The sequence below is a fragment of the Siniperca chuatsi genome, linkage group LG12 (genome assembly GCF_020085105.1).
Source record: "Siniperca chuatsi isolate FFG_IHB_CAS linkage group LG12, ASM2008510v1, whole genome shotgun sequence".
NCBI lineage: Eukaryota > Metazoa > Chordata > Actinopteri > Centrarchiformes > Sinipercidae > Siniperca > Siniperca chuatsi.
This window is the reverse complement of record NC_058053.1, coordinates 26,609,206-26,624,677: the sequence shown is the minus strand read 5'-3', so window position 1 is coordinate 26,624,677 and position 15,472 is coordinate 26,609,206. Positions and strand designations below refer to the sequence as shown.

General features: G+C 41.2%; 1 protein-coding gene across 1 annotated transcript in view; it reads right to left on the bottom strand.

The window, feature by feature from the left end:
* vwa8 (von Willebrand factor A domain containing 8) overlaps positions 1 to 15,472 on the bottom strand; it is a 72,400-nt gene that overhangs the window by 43,688 nt on the left and 13,240 nt on the right. The window contains exons 11-21 of the mRNA XM_044216782.1: positions 15,314 to 15,448; positions 15,147 to 15,224; positions 11,388 to 11,548; positions 11,030 to 11,143; positions 8,710 to 8,899; positions 6,613 to 6,690; positions 6,405 to 6,520; positions 6,148 to 6,242; positions 4,663 to 4,769; positions 1,852 to 1,923; positions 1,050 to 1,126 (exon numbers count right to left, since the gene is read on the bottom strand). Coding sequence (XP_044072717.1) covers positions 1,050 to 1,126; positions 1,852 to 1,923; positions 4,663 to 4,769; positions 6,148 to 6,242; positions 6,405 to 6,520; positions 6,613 to 6,690; positions 8,710 to 8,899; positions 11,030 to 11,143; positions 11,388 to 11,548; positions 15,147 to 15,224; positions 15,314 to 15,448 — 1,223 coding nt within the window. The remainder of the gene's footprint in view (positions 1 to 1,049; positions 1,127 to 1,851; positions 1,924 to 4,662; positions 4,770 to 6,147; positions 6,243 to 6,404; positions 6,521 to 6,612; positions 6,691 to 8,709; positions 8,900 to 11,029; positions 11,144 to 11,387; positions 11,549 to 15,146; positions 15,225 to 15,313; positions 15,449 to 15,472) is intronic.

Sequence of the window (15,472 nt, the reverse complement as noted above, 5' to 3'; positions counted from 1 at the left end):
GACCGTAGATTCAATCTCATTGCCCACCACAATGAGATTGAATCTGCCATTGATTAGGGTTTGTACAAGTGCTGACTTTTATTGGCATCCTGTTTGTTGCCTTTCTCCCATCGCAGAATTTTCCTGAGGTGTGATCGTGTGAGTATCCTTGTATGAGTATGTAAGGAAGCAATGAACCAGAGTTAACAAGGACAAATGGTTCGTCTTTAATATGGGCATGTGAAGTCCTTGTTCTGGTGAAGGATGTCCTAATTTACTGAGGACCAAGATAGTTGTGACACCCTTAGATGGGAAGGCCAAGGCTGGCAGGGCAGTAAGAGAAAAGGCTGGCTGCTCACATCTCCCTTAAATAGGGTTGCTTTGTTTCTCCTATTGGAAAACTACAAGTACTTAAAAGAAACATATGAGATTATTACTCCTGAAAAGCATAATAATTTTCCAACCACAGTAGATACAGGTGTCTGTTTTAGAAACTGATATCCTGCTAGGGAGCCTCTCAAGTATCCAACCATAACCAGATGCAGTGTTAAAACGCCACAATGGACTGAACCTGAGCCTGTGAACTTTTAATGCACAAAAATAATAAAAAGTCCCTCGATTGATAATTGATAATGAACTTGAGCTATTCCGCAGCTGGTGACCCACACATGGAAAACTCCATACATGAATACACAAGTTGGATTCACATGAGCTCTCTGAATGAAAGTGAATCAAAAAGAATTGAAAGAACCTATTATGCTTTTTTAGAAAAAGATATTCAGAGAAAGTTTGAGACTGACCCAGAATGGAAAAAGTTGAAGCTGCCTGGAGAAGCTCAAAACATTGAAATAGGATTATAAAAGAGAATAAAGATGGGCATTTCTTCCTAATTCTCTTTAAGGCTCTAGGTGCAGAGGGAAAGTACTCAAGTTCATGTTCAAAAAACTTAAGTAGTTTCTAAGCCAACATGTGACATAGTTTAGATCTTCTAGTTCCTCAACTTTTTAATGGAAAAGCGCGTGGATAAAACACCTGTGTACACTTTGAAATAACACGTCGATTCTCCTCACCTGTGGAGCTGTAGGTATTCTCTGGGCCTGTTCAGAAGGTGCAGGAACCGGTCCACTATTTTATTCTTACCCACGCCCTATGGAAGGATACGAAAACAAAACACCAACCAGCACAATTTAATGAAATTAGTCTTAATGCACAAACTGTGTTATAGGCTGTAAAGAGAGATAAAGAGGTGTCCATTCCATCTGCGGAGAGGCAGCACTGAGAGGGAGAGCCGAGTGTGTTCCTTCGTTTTGATGGTGCTACGTTCTGACAGGGGTTGTTCTCTGGGACTCCCACTGGCTTCCCACAGAGCCTGCCTCTCCTGGATGGCCGCAGAGTCTCTAGGCCAGTCTGTCAGACGTCCAGTAAGCCGCTCTGACAGCTTCGCCCATGCATGGTCATGCACTCAGATTTGCAAATAGCTTCTCCTACTCACATGCGTGCGCACACACATAAACATGAATGCAAAATCACACACTGACAACTTCCCCTGGGCTGCCACTACAACATGTCTACTTTCACTCCCTCCTCTCCTCCCTTTAACCCTGCCCATTAGGACCTGACTGGGGGCACAGAGTGTCCCCAAGGAAGTGCTACATGCTTCCTCATGCCCACAGTGAGCTGTGAGCGAGTGGGGTTGGAGGGTCACATCAGGGTGTAAGGAGCTGGTTTCATAACTTTTCCCAGGGCTGACATGTGTGGCCTAGTTCACTGAGACCCAGTCTCAACATGGCTCTTTTCTGGGGACTGGGGAATTGTAAGTAAAGCAGGAAGTTACGGTATTTTACAATTAACAAGCATTGACATGTCACTCACCTGGTTGCCCACCAAGAGGAGGTGCTCTCCTAATAGAAAGTCTTTCAACATGTCCTCCATCACCATCATGTGCTGTAGAGAGATTTAAACAGACAAACATTCAACTGACAAAGAGCTCAGAAATTATAATTAGTTTTATAGACTCCCACACATCAATCAAACCCATATGGACACTGTGGTGAATTGCATTTCACATATTAAAAAAGTACTGTTGTCCCCGTTTGAAGATAAAAATCATCTTAAGACCACATTTGTGGGTTTGTGCAGAAATTTGGAGGTTTGCTTTCTCCTCCCCTCTGTTCCCATGCTTTTTAAAACTGTGCTTCTACTCTGAAGACAGAAAACAGGTCATTCAAAAGTAGGGCATCCTCCTTGCTCTCATCCTATCTCACCCTATTCCACTCTTATTTCAGTTTCCAACACAAGCAGGCAGAGGAAAAAGGGAAGAATGAGGACAAAGAGAAAGAGAGTGGGAAAGAGATAAATCTGGGTCACATAGCGTCATCAGTATTGCCTGAGGATGTCAGAGTGTCATTTCAATCGCTGGTTCCTCCCTGGGCATGCTGTGGTTCGGTCACACTGGGCCTCAGCGGCCAATAAGATGGGGAACATATGACACCAACGTCAAAGTAAACAAAAATTGGCATACAAATGTTTCACCTGGTACCTTACAAGGGTGTGTCATTTTATCCAAACCTAATGTGTGCAAAAGTCTCTTCAATGTCATTTGCTACAAAAAAATCCAAACCTGAAATAACTGCTGAGCAGAGCAGAAACTGATAACTAGCAAAACATGATCAGCTGTCCTTAGTTTTTCACATTTCTTTAGAGGCTGCCACTAATGGTTAATGAATTTATGTTAATTCAATCAACAAACATGATACTGAAACTAACATATTGAATTTACATGCACAGTAGCTTCCATGTTGCTATATTTCATGACATGTGTGTTTAAAACTAGAAGTTTAAGTTGCATTTAAAATGGGAAGATGTAGGAAGAGTCATTTCAGTTGATTTCCTCTTGTGTGTTTTTCAGCACACTGCCTCTAATCGCTGCCAGCACAGAAGCGAGCACATTTCAGCTTTGAACATGGACAGTGACAAAAGTGGGACAAGGAAGAATGTGGAGAAAATATTTTTCTGAGCGCTTCTGCCCATTTTGGTGACTAAAAGTTACAAAAAAATGGCAAACCCCAACATCCCGACTTCTGAAGGAGGCTTTTCATTGCTTCCACCCTGTCTGAACAGCTTAACTCTAAAAGAGCATGTCCGTTTCTATCCGTTTACAGATGTAAGGTATGTACTGTACTGATTTTGCATGACCTTTGCTCTTTGTCATAATGATTACAACTACAAGCTAACTAAAACGATTCAATGAAATCAATAATTCGTGTTTTCCTTCTGCACACACCAGTGCAATTAAAGTCAGATTGCTTTCTTATCCAACTAGAATTACCGCCCCAGGGATGTATGCCTCCGCCAACCAGTCAAGTTGCAGTTTACATGTCTGTCCAGACTCATATATATGATTCCAGTGAATATACATTGTTGAACTGATTAATGAAGGATTATCATAGATGTATATTCTTATAGAGTATAGCTACACAAAACGTGGTGCTTTTGTTTTCTCCTGGCATTTTTAGATGCAAAGCCTCTCTATGAGCTGGACGTGAAACTCACTCACTCCCTCACACGATTAGCTAGGCGCGCTCCAATACGTTGTTCGCAGTCACGTGATTCCGATGACGCTCGAAATTCAAAATGAGGCCGGAAGTGAAAGGCAGAATGGACGAGACGGAGGAGAACCTGTGCTGTGCTAGTTGTTCACTCATTGGGTCATCATTCTTAAATTATTGCTAAAAACTGATTTTGAGGTCACAATGACCTTTGACCTTTGAGCCAACCAACTGTGAGATATGGTCACAATCTCCCCTTCTGTTCCTGAGTTATGGTGTTGAATAATGGCCAGGATATTATGATGTCACAGTGAAGTTGACCTTTTGGGTAAAAAATTTCATCACTTCATCGTTGTATCCCATTAAACAATCGGTGGGAAATTTTGTCATAATTACCACATCTTGAGTTATGGACAAAAACACGTTTTGTGAGGTCACAATGACCTTGACCTTTGACCACCAAATTCTAATCAGTTCATCCTTGAGTCCAAGTGGATGTTTGCGTTCACGAGAATGGGACGGACGGACGGACGGACGGACGGACGGACGGACGGCAATCAGAGGTCAGGTACAGTGTACTGGGGCAGATTTTACTGGCAGGCCTGGACAGAGATTAGCATCTCTGAGACTCCAGTGTATCTGAAAAGGGCCTAGCAGGAACAACAAAGAGCATGGCCTTGGAAAATAATAGCTAATACCAGAACTAAAAGTAAAATCCTTTATAATGAAATAATGTCACACACTGCAACAAGGACAGAGTAATATTAATAATAACAACGAAGAAAGAGGAATGAGACTGAAGGGAAAAAGAAAGGATCACAGTTGTCTTTTCATTGGTGTATGACCTCAATTGAATGACCAATGAATATTGTGTGGTGAAGAATACATAGAGTGATCTTTCTCAGTTTGAGAGAAAAAAAACAAAATCAACAGATTAATCTTTATTCTTTCTAATCCGGCTTTCTGCCCTTATGTGATTAAATCTGGGTCGTGTCCTGGAAATAATGGTCGCTTCTGGCTCTCTTTTACAATCACACGAGGATTGTTGAAATGTTGTCTTGCAGTTACAGATTTGGTTTAGATTGACATGTGTCTCACTAAGTATATTTGGTTGTGAGTCCTGACTGATAATTACCTGAGGATTATCATAGAAGAGCACGTCGGGAACCTTAATTTTCTCGCTGGCGTTGTAGACGGGAGCAGACACATTGCCAATAGTCAACACACCATCCTTTATCATACCTAGAGAAATACAGGAGAAGCAGTCACTGTGTGTGTGTGTGTGTGTGTGTGTGTGTGAGGGACAATGGGAGTCTTAAACATAATCTTCTGCTGTTCGTTAATGAGCAACTCCACTAACTGGTGGAGGGACCTGTTCCTTATGCCCCAACTGACATTTTGACTTGCAGTCTGGAGATTTGACCAATCAAACCTTGTCTTTCTTCTACCCCAATTTATAATATATGCTCTTGACGCATCGTCATTTTCAACTTTCGATACTGAATGACAGGATGGTCGCTAGTGGCGCACATCAATATTACTGTGACTTGACTTTAACACAGGAAACAACATCTGACACTGCCAACCATCTGCTAGTTAAACTGCTAACAGTAGGACCTGCAGGCTGTTTATATGAAATATATACTGTATGTCTAAATGTTGTTTCAGTTCAGTGTTTCACACTGTTTTCTATCTTTTCTTTTTTTTTTTTTTTACATATTTTCTGTGGAGTTCTGGACTGATAGAATCAAAATTCTGCTCAATATGGTTTCACAAGAAATGCAAAATTATTATTACAAGTTTAATGAAGGTAGCTACAGCATAAATAAATAAAAGATTTGATGTAATCATACCGATCAATAGCATTATTCCCTAATATGAAAGGTATTACTCCTCAAATAGTGCCATTATGCACATTGCCACAATCCTGAATGATGGTACCACTAGCAGCTTTAAATTAACTCCAAACAAATGTGATTGGTGCTGCGAGCTCACACGCACTGATCATGAAACTCACAAATAAAACACTAATCACACACACTAAAATTTTTCAAATCATTGCTGCGTCTCATTACTGCGATTGCATGTATGACTCAGATGAGAAGGCTAAGCTGTGCATGTCTTTCTTATTTTGGTTTGAATAGTTTCTTTTCTTTGAGGATACTGAATCCATCTGCACCATTTTGGTAAAACATTTGTCTATTCTGTATTTGTGTATAGTCAGAGGTAGAAAATCAATACTGGGACCTACATCACACCTGACCTCTGTGTAATAGAACTAACAAATTGGGGGGTGGGGGGGGCATTGACGCCTGCAGTAAAGAAAAAGTGTTTGGCTGACTACAATAACCAGAATGTGTTCTTCATACGTGAAAGTGCTTGTATGCTGATTGATGTAGGATGTAGAAATGTAGGAAGTGTTCTGACTTATAATTGAATACAGGGTTTATACTGTTAATACTGGGTTTATACTGATCCAATGGGTGGTCTACCATCAAAGCCACAGCCTAAGCCAGGAAAACCCCCAAAATAGCAGCAAAATTCTATTTACTCTATTAAATGTATTTAGAAACATTGAGTAGTTGAAGAAATCGTATCAAGATAGCTGACTGGAACTTACAGTCTCGAGAGTGTTCAGCAGGATCTGGAGAGTCCTGTATGGAGCAGTTGGCAAGGCTTTTTTCAAGAGCGGCGCGGGCCAGGCTGGGTAGGAACCTAAAACACACATGCACGCGCGTAATCCCTCGTGCACACAATCATTTAGCATTAAAAAAAATAAATCACCTTGTTTGTACAGCACTTTTATCAAAAATGAACAAAGTGCATCACAACCCAGTTAAACACACAGTGTGTGTGTGTGTGTGTATTTGTGGGTACCTGGAAAGACAAGCCTTATTGACAGCGTGAGCGATGTTCTCCTCAGGGTACTGAGAGAGACGGCGACAGATCCTCAACAGCTGTCTGGTGGAGAGAGAAGAGGCCAGAGACTGCGCCTGGAGACACACACCATACACAAATAAATTACTTATATCACACACACGTAAGACTGGTAAGAGTACACACACACACACACACACACACTTACTGTAGGGTCGTTTGTCTTGCGGAGACTGTGTGTGAGGTGTAATAGCTGCTCTGCTGCTTCCTTTGGAACATTAGCAGTCTAAAAAGTGAGAGAAAAAGAAAGAGAGAAGGACTGATGAAGAGGATGGTATTTAGCTAAGGAGAGAAGAGCATTTGAGCTGCTGAAATCTTAATCCAGAATTGCTGTTTTCCAGGTGATACCAGTAATTTAGGTACACCTCGCTAAAATGAATGACGTCTAATAATTCAATAAAATTTTATTTATATAGTGCCAATTCATAACAGAAGTTATCTCATTGCACTTTTCCTATAGAGCAGGTCTAGACTGAACACTTTATAATATTATTATTGTATTAATATTAATTGATACAACAGACCTGCTATAAATCCTCCCCTTATGAAGGTTATAATATTAAGTTTTTGTTGAAGCTGTTTTAGAGATGTTGATTCAACTGTATGATCATTTTGCAGGATATAGTTTATGCTGTTGAATTGCATTGCATTATACAGAGAGACCTACCCTCATTGATATAAATGGGATGGACAAAATAATAGAAACACCTGTCAGAATAACACAATCCAATTCAACAGCGCAACAAACTCCAGTGTGAAGGTGTACATGTGATGTGCTTTGCAAAGCTTTTAAAGTAACACCAAACATCAAATGACAGTTAAAAATCACCACAGTCTATTGCCACTTCTCATTGAAGTCCAGATGCCAGGTAGGTAGCGGGAATTTCTGTTAGATGCAAATGAAATCCAAAAGACCATGTAACCACTTTAAGGTCCCAAACCACAACAAATCGACAGGCGTCTTGGTGGTTGAGTGGTTCAGATGCTAATCGTTTAATGGTAACGTTTCCCACAACGTTCACCTCCTCTCTCTCCCTGTGTTTTCTGTCTCTCTGTATTGTCATAGTATCAAATAAAAGGCAAAAATGCCTTAATCTTTAAAAAATTAAATAACAACAAATCAACACCACAGCCTGAAGATGACCAGAGATAAATAAACTTCACTGTATGTTTGAGCCAGCTGACTTTTAACAACCAAAGCCAAAAATACTACTGAGCAGCTTCACCACGTTGAACCCAACAACTAACTGAATGGAAAGTTTGTGCATCAGGTGAACCAAATCATGCAACACAACATCCCATTGAATGGCCAAACAAGGTCTGTATTTCACGTTGTGCCTAAGTGTGTGTGAGGCCAACAAATTGTGTAACATCACACTTTACAGTATCGCTGCCAAGTCACAATTTATTTGGAAAAACGCCTGTTGCCGAGCTCCACAAAAGGCCAATAATGAACCTCTGCATCCTGCACTAAACCTTGTTTACCGACTCAGTTTTCTTACCCTGTAATAGCCCCAGCACTGTTAAACGCAACACAGAAGTTGCCAAGTCTCCATTCCCTCACCTCTAACTGGTCAAAAAAAAACACAAAAACAAAGACAACGTCCAGGGTAAAGCAGTGTTTCATATTTGGAAGCTTTCATGTCTCTGACAAAACAATCTGCAACTGTTCAAAAGCTTTGAGGCAAGAAATTAAAGAGATTAAAGAAATTAAAGAAACGGCAGGGAAGCAAATAACAATTATTGATTACATTTTTAGGAACTGCTGGTAAGACCACTGACACAATTAACACCTTTTTATTAACAAACTCACCCTTTTGAGTTTCCTGTAGCTTTAAAAAAAAAAAAAAAAAAAGAATATCCCATCTTTATCAGTTAGATGTAAGTTTCTGTACACAGGCCCCTCCTGTAAAATGCAACCTTGCTCAAATTCCTTCATCTAAATAGACCAAAGCAAATGGGATTACATTTATCTGCATTGTTGTCGATGTGTGTGTGTGTTATTTGAGAGAACACAAATTTCTTATATTGTCAATGTAAAGTAGCAAGTATTTTGTTTCGATTGTTGTTTATCACAATAATGGTTGCACCAACATGACGTTGGATGGTTCACAAATGTATTAAATGTTAAACACTCAAAGGTAAACAAAGCAGTAACCAGTGCATAAAAACATTTGTCAGGAGAGTTAAGTATGGAGGCATCTCTTAGTGTGTGTGTGTGTGTGTGTGTGTGTGTGTGTCTCACCAGTCCCTGTATGAGGCTCATCTCCTCTGCTTTGGCCAGGGGGGTGACAGTGTGGTAGAGGAACATAGTGAGCAGCTCTGGGCCCAACCACTGCTGACCTCTGCTGTTGCTGCTGCTTGTACTGGCACCCACAACAGGGGGCTCTGCCAGGGCCAGCACCCTGAATGATGGATGGATGGGGAAGACTGACCTGATAATACACAAACACACACACACACCGGATGACAGTTACACACAAGCAGTGGAAGACCCACACAGTTGAACATCTGTTTAGCCATGTTCAAGCAGATGTAGAGTGCATGGAGTGCAGGCGCACATGGTGTTTGTCATGGGTGTGTGTGTGTGTGTGTGTGTGTGTGTCCACCCAATTTATGTCAGGGACAAGAGCATGACTTTTGACAGCTGGCTTTGTAATCCTCTGATTCAAGAGGACAGCTAAGTCCATTTCTATCACCCCACAGGGACACCCACACTGGATATATTTACTCCAATGTGGGCGGAAGCGGGCACTAACCATCATCATCATCATCACTGGATGAGTGTGTGGGAAGACATTTCATATATGAAGATATCAGAGGCTGTTAGTGGGCTTAACCATGCACTGTATTCCACTATCTATCCAAATGCCTTTCTAATAAAAGGTAAGTTTGGGTTTTGTTTGTCTCTCTAGTTCACACACTCACTTTCTCCCTGTCTTGCTCTCTCTATCCAGTCTTGTAATGTAGCCAGTTGCATAAATCTAATTTAAACATCAGTAATACTAAACAAAATTGCCATCATGTGGTTTCTATCTGTTGCTATGGGAAACAACATTAACACAATCCATAATGTTTTCATTAACTGCCTCGGGCTGCATGTGTCTTAGATAAGGCAGACAGGTTTTCAATAGGAAACACTGTTGCGGGCGGGAGTGATCAGAATCTCAGCAGGAGCGGGACGATGCGTCTGCAGGAGCGGGCGGAAGTGGTCGGAAATCCTGCGGGAGCGCCACTGAATAAACAGCCCCGTGCAGACCTCCAACCCACGAACACAAAGATACACACAGCCAGTGAAGAGAAGAGGAGGCAACACATGCGGTCATATACACAAATATATATATATATATATATATATACATGCATATACTGTATATATGTACACGTACACACACACACACACACACACACACACACATTCTGTTGCCTAGCAACTTGGTTCTTTCTCATCCATCTCTGACTTTGCCATATCTGTGTTTGCTACACCAGGAACCTTAAACGTTAAAGTGGCTATTGAGAGACGAAATCCTGGTGAACACACACAAACACAAACACGAACACACAAAAACACACATTTTGTCTGAGCCACAGGAGTGGAGGAAGAGGAAGTGGGTTTATTTCAGCCCAGACGCCCCACCGCAAACATCCTTCCTGCCAGCTTAGGTGGGTTTTTAAGACGTACGCACACAAATGTGCATGTACACACACACACACACACACACACTTCAAATACAGGGAACAGTTAAGGTCAAGATCAACAACAGTCATTCACATTCTATATATTAATGCCAAACAGTAAAACCATGTTAAATGCTGTCTCATAGTTTTGTAAATCACTGTACAGTGTTTTGGTGTTTAATAAGCCTTCAAACTCATTAATCTACTAAACTGGCCGCCATAGACCATAATTTCAACAGTCCCCACCACTGTAGACCCAAGCATTGTTTTAACTTTGGGCTATGTTCAGTCTGAACACCTGGTAAGACTCCCTCCCTGACAGGAGACTCAGAATAAGTTGGACAATATGAATACTGATCCAGAAGGGAGACATAAAATTCAATACAAACATACAGTACGCATCACTCTTCTCTTCATTTATGAGATTTTCTTCATTTTTAATGAATTTTTTTACTCACCCATCTCTCTCTATAGATATCCCTAAAGTGCGAGAGATGATGACTGTAAGCGGTCTATGCTTATGTAAGTGGACTCTGTCCTCGGTACAGGTGAGACACAGAGCCTTCAAAAGGCGCCAGCATCACAGATCTGAACATCACTCTCTTGCCATCTCTTGGTTTACCTGGAATACTATTTTCGTCTTTACTCTCTGCCTCCCTCTCAAATTGTCTCTCCCCCTCTCTCTGAGTCATTCTTCCTGTTATGGTGCTAATGCTGAATGTAGCTATTGTTGTTTTTGAAAAGCCAGCAACCACAACTGTCGTGTTTCCATGTTTGACACAAATACAGATTCAGAAATGCTCCAAAAATGTTCCTGACCTTTCCCACACATAACCCGTAAACCTCTGTGTGCTGACCTGTGTGTGTGTCTGTGTGTGTGTGTGTACCTCTCTTGCAGCTGCTGGTCACTGTACTGCAGCTGTTCCTTTAGTGTCTGGTATCTGTCCCACCTCAGCAGCCTGCTCCCATCGTACAGATCCAACTCCCTGTCATGGAGTAACCTGGGACACAAAACACCGTAGAATATATTGAGAAGTGTGTGTGTGTGTTAATCTTTTAAGGTAGAATAGACTAATTAACTGACTAACTTAGCTGAGCAGCAGTGGAGAACTACAAAAAGACAACACAGAATACAGAAGATTGTACAAGCAATATCAACAATATCAATCAATATCAACAGTGCAATCTACAAATAATACTGCATGGAAATAATGGAAACTGTATATTTTTAGCAAACTGAAGTACCTAGACAGCACAGCCAGGGTTCCAAGGTTGACTCTGTGTATACCGTCCAGAAGCAGCAGCTTGCCCTCAATGGCAGCAGTGACCAGTGGAGACGGCCTCCACGCTGTGTCTCCGTTAGGGAGAGTGTACCTCTGCTGGAGAAGGTCCCTGGCTGTCATGTCCTGGAAGTGGGGGAGAAAGGAAATGGCAATGAGGGAAGGAAATGGACACCAAGTGACATTTGAATACCGCTCGCCTCACCCTCCCCTTCCAAGCGTGTAGGACAAACTACGGTGGCCACGAAACCCGCGGGAACGGCCCTATCTAGAGCCAGTGTTTGGTTTGTCCGTTCTGGGCTACTGTAGAAACATGGCGGTACAACATGGCAACCTCCGTGGAAAGGGATGTAGATGTAAATGGCTTATTCTAAGGTAATGAAATCACAACGTTTCTTATTTTCAGGTGGTTATACACTAATGAAAACATACTTAGAAATATTATATTCCATTTCTGCCAATTGTTCCTCCTAAATGTTACACAGTGGACCTTTAAGCGAGGTGAAGGGATTGAGAGCAATGTGGTTCAGTGTGCTAGTGTGTTTTCTACCACGCAGTGGAATTGGATAAAGTGAGCTGAGATTTTTCTTGCAATCATACACTAAATTTCCAGTTTCTCTCCTTGAAATTCATCCCCACATGATCTGGCCCTGCTGCTAAATTTGATATCTCTGCTTTACAGATAACAGCTAATGGCACATTTCTCTTCGGGGGGAAACGTCCGTGGAGCAAGACTGTCATATTCACTATCACGCTACCGTGTCATGGCAGAGACGGAGGGTAGAGGAGGAAAGACAAGCGGAGTTGCACAATTTGTTCCAGGCAGTGATTACTGAACTGCTAAATGCTCCACAGCAAGAAGACTTTTTTCATTAAGTCAAAAACAGTCTCTATATTTTCCATTTGGTGCTATCATGAAATAGAATGAATTAGGGGGAAAATGAGGTGCTATTATACCAACAGCAGGCATGACCCATTAAAGGTAATAGATAAATGGACAGCTTTCTTTAGCCACAACAGTGAGGTCAGACAGGCAGAGGCTAGGAGGAAATCATGGATGCTCATTTGTCCGAGCTCCCCTGACATTCATAATTTCTAAGCGTCATTAATGGGTTGACTGCTGACAGAGTGCCCGGTCTCCTCAGCCACAGGGACAAATCACTCTCTCTGTCTCTCTGGGTTTCTGGTAACCGACCAACATCATGACTGCCTGCCTGTCTATTTCAGATGTGAGCAGACCTGAACAGAAAAACAGCAGTCAGTTTGTCTTGCATCAATTTGCAGAGCATCAAGAAAGACAGCACCTACGCCAACACTATGCAACTGTCAAGATAAGTAGGCTCTACATCCTGGATTTTCACTAAAAAGGAAATAAATGATTTCTACCATGCTGTATTAACAGGAGACATACACATTTTAATTACTGTGCCTGCTTGCTACATGAAAAATACTGTAGTCATCTAAATTCTAAACACGTATTTTAAGCTTTTCAGGCTGTTATTGCAACACCATGTGTCCAAGCAGCTCTGTATTTGGTCAGTGATCATTATGGCTTCCCTTCTACCACGCTAACAAATTCTATAAAACCTAGCAAAACAACCCTTTGTTGTTTAAATGGACCAGCAATGGATGATTTGCATGTTCTTATGTCTGCTGACATGCACACAGGTTTTGATGGCATTTCCTGAATTATAGATAATATGCCTCTTGCTGAGGAGCCAGTTATGTAACAGTTGCTACTTTTTACCTCCTAGGTATGTTTACCACTATGGTGGAAAGTAACGAAGTACATTTACTAAAGTAGTGTACTTTGGACTTTTTGCCCCACTTCATTTATTTCATAGTACAAGTTACTTGTTACTTTTCAGATAAAGATTTTAAATACAAAACCATAAAAGAACTTCTAAAAAATTAAATAAAAAAAGGATGCATTATTATTTATTATCTACATACTTTTATTTAAGTACATTTTTGAGGTAAGAGTGGTAAGAGGTAGAGAAGAGATTTAACTACTTCTTCGACCACTGGTTTACCAAGAGGTAAATGGTGTAGAAGGCATGTGTGTGTCACCAGAACTTTCCTTTGTTCCCTCTGAAGGTGTCCAATTCAACTAATCACCTGTAATGAGAGGAGAATAACTGGGCTCTCATCCACCTTCTCCTTTCAAGGTTTTTTCCCTGCAAAGCTGCTCCCCATAACACACAGGGCACACAAGGATTTGCAAATGTAAGTGGCTGTGGCTCTGACTGAAAGTACAGCTGTATTGTACATCTGTGTAAGCTTCTGTATGGTGGGGGGAATGCAGATATTCCTCCCTGTCTTCCTGTTTATTCCTTGATAAATATCTGTATAATACTGTATGTGTAATATGTTACACATATATTATGTTATGCTTCCCCACTTGCCCCCTGTGTTCAGATAGCAAGGGAAACTGCTTTTATTGAGATTATTATTGTTCATTTTTGCTTGCAAAAGTGGGAAAGTTTTTCTGTTATTATTGTGTTTTTTCCATTTAAGGACAAACACCAACAAATAATATATTTATATTCCACTCGAGCCTTACATGTCACTTTGTTTTCCAAAAATGGGATTTTCAGAGCTGACAAGCCGAATTGCCTGGTGAAGGATTCCGCAATTCCCGCAGCACAAGTCACCCCTGACCTCAGCCAGCTAAAAATACCCGCAGCATGATGCATTAATACATAAGGTTTCAACACACCCGTTTCCTGCACAATCATCACCCGGCTGACTACACGCACACTCAAACACACACACACACACACACACACACACACACAGGGGGAGGTTTTACAAACGTTTACATTCATAGACCTTTATATTGTAGCAGCCCTCCTTTGCTCTCTATCTTCCAGTCAGTGTCAGTTTCTGGCCTGACGGGTGTCGGTCTTACAGCCAAACTGCTGTCCTAATTCTACATAAACGCACACCATCCCACTATACTGTACCTTCCCTGGCTTTACATGTGTGAGATGTATGCTCATCCAAACTCAAGAGTTACAATTCTGATGAATCTGGACAGTTTAACACATCTTAAACTATTACCTTCAGTACTCTGTAATCAATCATTTGTAATTGACTGGGAGAAATTCACCAACTGATTACGTAGCAAGTGGGGTAAAGAATCGTGTGAACAAAGCCATTACTTTTGCTGTATATGCTTGTGGTTAAAAAGCGACAAGTGTGACACACACGAGTGGCGAAAATCCTGTTAGAGAAAGAGAAGAGCATTTTCTACTGATGAAACACTTTCTATTCTAGTCTTCTTTCATTAAACTACCCCTTCCCCACTGTGTGAAATTTGTTTGCCCCTCCACCCTATTGGCTGAAACCTACTTCATGACATCACATGTAACAAACTGTGTGAGTCTCTGCCAGTGATATGCTTTCCCTGACATGATAAACACCTATTTACCAAACACATTCATTACATAAGTGACACAGCTACAACACATGCCTGCTTGATGGATGAATATAGATCACATGAATGTATGAACTGCAAATGCAGCTATAGGAAGTGAAAAAAGGATGATGTGTTAAAAGAAATACTGTCGCTTATTTGAGGCTTTGACATAAAAAGGAATGCTCGTGTTTCATCACATGCTCTGTAGCGTTTTCACAGATAATACATGCAGATAGCTCCAGACTTGAAAAAAACAAGCAATTTGATTGATTGATTGATTTTCAAAGACCAGTTTTTATTTACCTGGTAGAGCATGACTGGCTCTATGCTGTAACCCAGCATCTCAGCAAACTCTCTGGCAATCACTGACTTGCCACAACCCTAGAAAACACAACGTTATAGTTGTTAAGACCAGAGATCACATTCATGTGTACTGTATGTGTGTATACTGTACATTATCTGTTAGCTACCTTAGCTCCTATCAGACATATATCCTTAACCATGTGTGACTGCATCATCTCAGCCATCAGCTGGGAGTGGCTTGGTGTACTAATGAAGGTGGGGCTACTGTTGGGTGGGCACAGCTCCTTGGTGCCTGCTGGAACCTGAAGTTTGATGGAGACGAGAAA